At 37.8% G+C, this 6934-nt stretch overlaps 1 protein-coding gene across 1 annotated transcript in view; it reads right to left on the bottom strand.

Moving 5' to 3' along the window:
• Window positions 1–4021: 4021 nt before the first annotated feature.
• Window positions 4022–6934, bottom strand: part of kmt2cb (lysine (K)-specific methyltransferase 2Cb) — a 134740-nt gene continuing 131827 nt past the window's right edge. The window contains exon 60 of the mRNA XM_016283713.1: window positions 4022–4616. Coding sequence (XP_016139199.1) covers window positions 4508–4616 — 109 coding nt within the window. The 3' untranslated portion in view covers window positions 4022–4507. The remainder of the gene's footprint in view (window positions 4617–6934) is intronic.

The following is a 6934-nucleotide window of genomic DNA, read 5'->3' as shown; positions in this document are numbered from 1 at the left end:
CTGAGGCGCTACAGCAATCTGTCATGACACAAAACAGTATTTATTGTTTGAATTTCTTAAAAAATGACAATTTGAAAGCTGAGACATTGTTTCATACCAAAAGTAACCAGAGGTAGGTAGTAATGAAGTACATTTACTCTAATACATCTAATTAATTTTAAAGCAATACATGTCAAGAAAGGTGTAATTTATTCCAAGCGTGCTGCCTCAAGCCTGGGGCATGAGCGATGATGCCCCATTCATGAATGAATCACTCTATTGAATCATCTGAAGCTGTTTCTCATTCATAACGGTAAATTTAAGAACACAGAGAACAAAAAGAGCTTTGGATGAATTGGCCATTAACCTACCATCAACGGAAACCAAATCTGCAAATTCTACTCTTTGCCTGCGATGAAGATTAGTTACATTTAGTCATTTAGCAGATGCTTTTATCCAGTGACTTATAAATGAGGACAATTGAAGCAATCAAAAGAGCAATAATATGTAAGTGCTGTGACAAGTCTCGGTTAGTCTAAAGCGGTACATGTAGCAACGTTTTTTTAATAATAAATAAATAAAGTAAAAAGAATAGAGAACGCTAGTGGTTAGAGGGTCATTTTTATAGTAAATGAAAAGAAAACAAGTAGCTAGATAGAAAAAGAATAGAGAACACTAGTTTTAGAGGGTCAATTTTCAAAACAAGTAGTTAGTATAGAAATAGAATAGAGAGTGCAAGTGTTAGAGGGTCAAGTGTAGATGGAAGAATGTGTTTTTATCAGTTTCTTGAAGATGGCTAAGGTCTCAGGTGCTCGGATTGAGTTGGGCAGGTCATTCCACCAGGAGGGAACATTTAATGTAAAAATCAGTGAAAGTGATTTTGTGCCTCTTTGGGATGGCACAATAATGCGCCGTTCACTTGCAGAATGCAAGCTTCTAGAGAGTCCAGGCTGGACAGAACAAGAGCTTGATCAAGGAGTTGTGTAGCATGGTTTGAAAAAAGGGCCTGATCTTCCTAAAGTTGTATAAAGCAAATCTGCAGGACCGGACTGTTCTGGCATGTGGTCTGTGTAATTCAGCTGATCATCAATCACAACTCCAAGGTTCCTGGCTGTCCTTGAAGGAGTTATGGTTGATGCACCTAGCTGGATGGAGGAATTGTGATGAAGTGATGGGTTTGCTGAAACCACAAGCAGTTCTGTCTTGGAAAGGTTGAGTTGAAGGTGATGGTCCTTCATACAGCAAGAAATGTCTGTTAGACATGCTGAGATGTGAGCTGCTATCGTCAGATTATCAGGATGCAATGAGAGGTAGAGTCGAGTGTCATAGCAGTGATATGAAAAGCCATGTTTCTGAATGACAGAACCTAGTAATGCCATGTAGAATGTAGACATAGAAGAGAAGTGGTCCAAGAAGTGAGCCCTGAGGCACCCCAGTAGCTAGATATTGTGACTTGGACACCTCACACCTCCAAGATATCTTAAAGGACCTATCTGAGAGATAAGACTCAAACCACTGGAGTGCTGACGCCCTTTGCCAATAGGGTTGACTGGAGGATCTGGTGGTGGAGAGCTTCAACAGCTCACACACATACATATATATATATATATATGTGAGATCCAAAGATGTTGATTGGATTTTTGTAATCTATACTCAAGTTACTATTAGGATTATTAATTTTACTCTTACTTGAGTAATTATTTCTATTAGTACTTTTACTTGTCCAGTTTTTGGATACTCTACCCACATCTGAAAGTAACCTGCTGTCTTGTCTTTCAGTGCATTGTTAGTTTCTCAGCAATGTATTTTTCACTCCATGAAAACATGATGTGTGGCGTGAGAGGGTATGACTTGTTGGACGTAGCAAATATAAATAAGGAGGGCAAGTCTTTTTCGAAGGGTAAATTGACTATATGCACGGTTACTTTCTGGTTTTAGTTAAACCAGGTCAGTAATTTCCGGTCAACTGTCAAAATCAGCTATGTTATCATGCTCCCTGCGACAGGTAAATTGTGTGCCTCATATTCACTTTTTTTTTTCGACAGTCACAGAAAAGCACTGCGTGTTGTATAAATGATCGTTTGAGGGAGAAAATAGCAAATGGTAACTGAAAACGCATCAATTGGAATGAAAATAGACGTTTCATTCTTACCTTTGTAGTCCGAAAAGTTCCTTCAGGAAAACCTTGATAGTACAGTCTGCAATAAAGGATGCGCAATGCCAGAGCCGTTATGTAAACAGGTCACGTGCCCCACTCGTCCAATCAATGACACTGACACTGCAAATATGCAAATAAGAACGTTAACCCCATAGGTTATCTATGGTTAGCCCAAGGTTTAAGAATGTAATGTTAAGCGTCCTTTTATAAAAATTCAGGATTAATTAACCCCCGGGTAAATTATGAGAAGTGTGAAACGTGACCAGGATTCCCTCCTCCCAGGTTTAGAATAATCTAGGGTTAAATATTTCAAATGTAAAATAGTATTGTTTCCAAATGTTTTTCATGTGCCATTTGGTGTGAAAATGTCTTTAGAGAACAGAGTAAAACAACGCATCACCTAAAATCTTAAACGAAGGAATGACATTTCAAGCATTTTTCATATTTAACATTCTGAAACAACACTGAAATAGTCGTAATGTTTCTTCAAGTATAACTTCAAAAATAGCAACACATTACCAGAAGAAAAAGAAGTTGTGCATCAATTAATGATGTAAAATATTTTATTATTTTTTTGTAAATGTAAATTCAATTCCTCAAATACCAAACCCTATATCGCTCTGTGTACTTCAAAAAAGCTTCAGTTTCCAAAACAATTTAGACTACTATACAGAGCAAAAGAAAAGAAAAGAAAAGAAAAAAACACTAGGAAATTGATGTATTTTACAAGACAAGGAAAATATCCATGAAACAATTTTGTTACAGCTGTTCATTGAGAAAAAATATATACAACTGACTCTTTTGAAAAAATTCATGCCCAGTACAATACAAAGTCTAAACTGTCCATTTTCAACGTGAAATTGTGCACACAGAAACTCCCAAATTGAAATAACAAGGCATGTGAAATGTGAAAAACAGTTTTTGGCTACAAAATGAATAGCGCTCTCTTAACAGATGCTTCACTTCAATCAATAAAACTAATACAAGCATATGTTTTTCATATGTACATCATTTTCAGAGTTACGTTGACCCTTCTTTCCCACCGATTCCCGCTCATACCGTCTCCAACAAGCAAGCTTCTCAATCGAACAACTTCTCGTTCTTGCACAACGACATTGCAGGTTTATAAAATCCTTACGACAGCCTTTATAAAAAATGAGCATGATCTACTTGTGCCTGTTCTCAGGTTACGCTTGTGATCTCGGAATCGGTTTGTGAGGTTTAAAGTTCATTTCACAGTTATCCCTACATCTACAATCCCACCTGATTTACTAGATTTTGAATTCCGTGTCGCTGCTATCCGTAACATAAAATGGAATAAAATGAAATGAAAACCAACAAAATGGTCAGCAATAATGTATAAACCACAAAGTCACTACAAATGCCACATCCTAAGCACAGAGAAAATACTTTTCTTGTGAAATCACCTTTGTAATTCTGTACAGTTTCGTAATTATACGTGTACACGTGGTATCATGATGTGTCTTTGTTAAATAATTCCGAAGAGGAAAAGAAAGGAGAAAAAAGCAAAACAAAACAGCACATCTAAAATATCTGAACATCAATATGAATAAGGTAGTGAATAAGGTAGTATTTGGTCAATCATTCCGATATTTCTCTATATTTACACGGTATTTACAGATGTAACAGAATCTCAAACTGCGTGCAAGAATCGCAGTCGGGCTTCCTTTTGATCGGCATAAAACCGCTTTTAAAAATAAGCCCATTCATTCACTCACACAGTAATAAATACAAAACACCTTTATTTTCTTACACTAAACAATGAGAGATATCTAGGATAAAACTGACTCATGGAATCAAGTATTTTGATTTTTTTTTTTTTTTTTGTGAGTTCATTTTGTTTTCTGTTTCTTTTTTGTTTTCTTTTTTTTAGTGCAACATGTTTTTTTCCCTTTGCGGAAGTCAATTCCGTACATTCTCCATTCAGTGATGTTCTACATTGATTTCTACGGTTCAGTCTCTACAGATCTCGTCATACAGATGGGCCTGCCCCTCCATCAACCTATAAGGCAATACCCGGCACAGTGCTCGCGCTCATTCTCCGTCCTCATTCGCTGGTGAAATCTGCCCCCGTGTGACGCACACGCATTCGAGCTGACAAACACAGACACACACAGACTCATGGCACATGCACATAACAGAACCTTTTCCTTTCAAGTCAAGAAATGATACGAATGGCTCTCACACAATGCTGTATTCTCGCGTTGTGTTTTCCTCTTAGTTTTGCACATTAAAAATAATGATCGCCCGTTACGACAACTTCCAGGATTGGCTGTTTCCTCTTTGCACGTCTCCTCTGATAAATTGGCACCTCAGAGTTGTTGGAGTTGTTGTTGGTGTTACTCCTTGTTAGTTTATCCACTTGCGGCAGTTGGCGGCTCCACAGTGACATGGGATCTTGCTCTGATCTGCAACCGGGGTGAGCTTGTAATCGTAGCAGAGCTGCAACAAAATCATTCAGAGGTGGTTCAAATTTCAAACCAGAAGCACTGCACTAGTTCTCATGACAGCAGACACTTCAAAAATCTGCCCTTATTCAGTATTTCGTCATATGATCAAGAAAAGCATTATGCGATGTAGTCGAGAGCACTTTAAAGTGCTTTTTAAAAGGCTGTTTCAGCTGTCTGGATCAGAATGGTGTTGAACAGTCAGAGTATAGTATTTAGGAAGGCCGGTACTGTCATTTAACAGTATTATTAAATTATTGTTTTAAAAATCAACTTGTATACAATTTTTTTCACCAAGAACCACGGTTTCAGCTAAAAATCTTTATTGTTCTATTGTTAATTTTTGGGTGGATTACTCCTTTAAATGAGTCGGCAGTTGGCGGCTCCACAGTGACATGGGATCTTGCTCTGATCTGCAACCGGGGTGAGCTTGTAATCGTAGCAGAGCTGCAACAAAATCATTCAGAGGTGGTTCAAATTTCAAACCAGAAGCACTGCACTAGTTCTCATGACAGCAGACACTTCAAAAATCTGCCCTTATTCAGTATTTCGTCATATGATCAAGAAAAGCATTATGCGATGTAGTCGAGAGCACTTTAAAGTGCTTTTTAAAAGGCTGTTTCAGCTGTCTGGATCAGAATGGTGTTGAACAGTCAGAGTATAGTATTTAGGAAGGCCGGTACTGTCATTTAACAGTATTATTAAATTATTGTTTTAAAAATCAACTTGTATACAATTTTTTTTCACCAAGAACCACGGTTTCAGCTAAAAATCTTTATTGTTCTATTGTTAATTTTTGGGTGGATTACTCCTTTAAATGAGTGCCAGATATATATATCTGGTACGGAAAGTATTCAGACCCCCTTAAATTTTTCACTCTTTGTTATATTGCCGCCATTTGCTAAAATCATTTAAGTCAAAGGGTCTGAATACTTAGGACCATGTGATATTTCAGTTTTTCTTTTTTAATAAATCTGCAAAAATGTCAACAATTCTGTGTTTTTCTGTCAATATGGGGTGCTGTGTGTGCATTAATGAGGAAAAAAAATTAACTTAAATGATTTTAGCAAATGGCTGCAATATAACAAAGAGTGAAAAATTTAAGGGGGTCTGAATACTTTCCGTACCCACTGTATATCTAATATCAGCTGATAAATCCAAAATTCTGTCATGAAACTCTAGATGGTGCAGTCCAATAGGTCTAACTGAATCTGACATAATGACATCATCACATGGTGCTGGCGTTGGAGTTAGGGGGTGTGCCCGAAGCGTCAATCCTTATATGGCACGGAAAACAAATAACTATTCCTAACACCGTGTCTACACCGGACGCGAGCGGTGTGACAAAATACTATAGAACCGCTGATCTATAATAGAGATTCATTATATATAGATTTGTGTATAGAACTCATTATAATCAGTGATGCTGTCTACACTGGATGTGGCGCGACAAATCCCCGACAGCAAACTGCTGCCGCGTTCTATTTATGACGTGCTGACACAAATTTAAAACGATTTTCAACGGTCGCTTTGTCGCATACAGTGTAGATGCGGCGTAGCGCGACACGACAACTATCGCATCCGGTGTAGACATGGTGTAACGGTTGCCTGCTACATTACAGTACATAAAATTTCACTTACCACATAAACAGAGTAAGGAGAGATGAGTGAGAACGATGGCGAATGATTTGCAGATCCTGAGCACCACTGTCAAACATCTAATCTTGTAAAATGTGTGGTAAGTACTGCTGCTCCATAGCATAAACAGAGTATAATATACTGTATACAGGTACATCTCAAAAAATTTGAATATCATGAAAAAGGTCAATATTTTTTGTCACTCATTTCAGAAAGTGAAACCCATGTATTAAATAGATTCATTACACATAGAGTGAAATATTTCAAGCCTTTATTTCTTGAAATTTTGATGATTATGGCTTACAGATAATGAAAACCCAAAATTATGAAAACCCAAAAAAAGGCTACACAATCATGGGGAAGACTGCTGACTTGACAGTTGTCCAGAAGACAGTCATTGACACCCTCCACAAGTAGGGTAAGCCACAAAAGTTAATTGCTGAAGAAGCTGGTTGTTCACAGAGTGCTGTATCCAAGCATATTCATAGAAAGTTGAGTGGAAGGAAAAAGTGTGGTAGGAAAAGGTGCACCAGCAAAAGGGATAACCCGCAGCCTTGAGAGGATTGTCAAGCAAAATCCATTCAAGAATTTGGGGGAGCTTTACAAGGAGTGGACTGAGGCTGGCGTCAGCACATCAAGAGCCACAACGCACAGACGAATCCTAGACATAGGCTACAAATGTCGCATTCCT

This window comes from Sinocyclocheilus grahami, unplaced genomic scaffold (genome assembly GCF_001515645.1).
Source record: "Sinocyclocheilus grahami isolate Dianchi unplaced genomic scaffold, SAMN03320097.WGS_v1.1 scaffold176.1, whole genome shotgun sequence".
Classification (NCBI taxonomy): Eukaryota; Metazoa; Chordata; class Actinopteri; order Cypriniformes; family Cyprinidae; genus Sinocyclocheilus; species Sinocyclocheilus grahami.
This window is presented reverse-complemented; position numbering and strand designations above follow the sequence as displayed.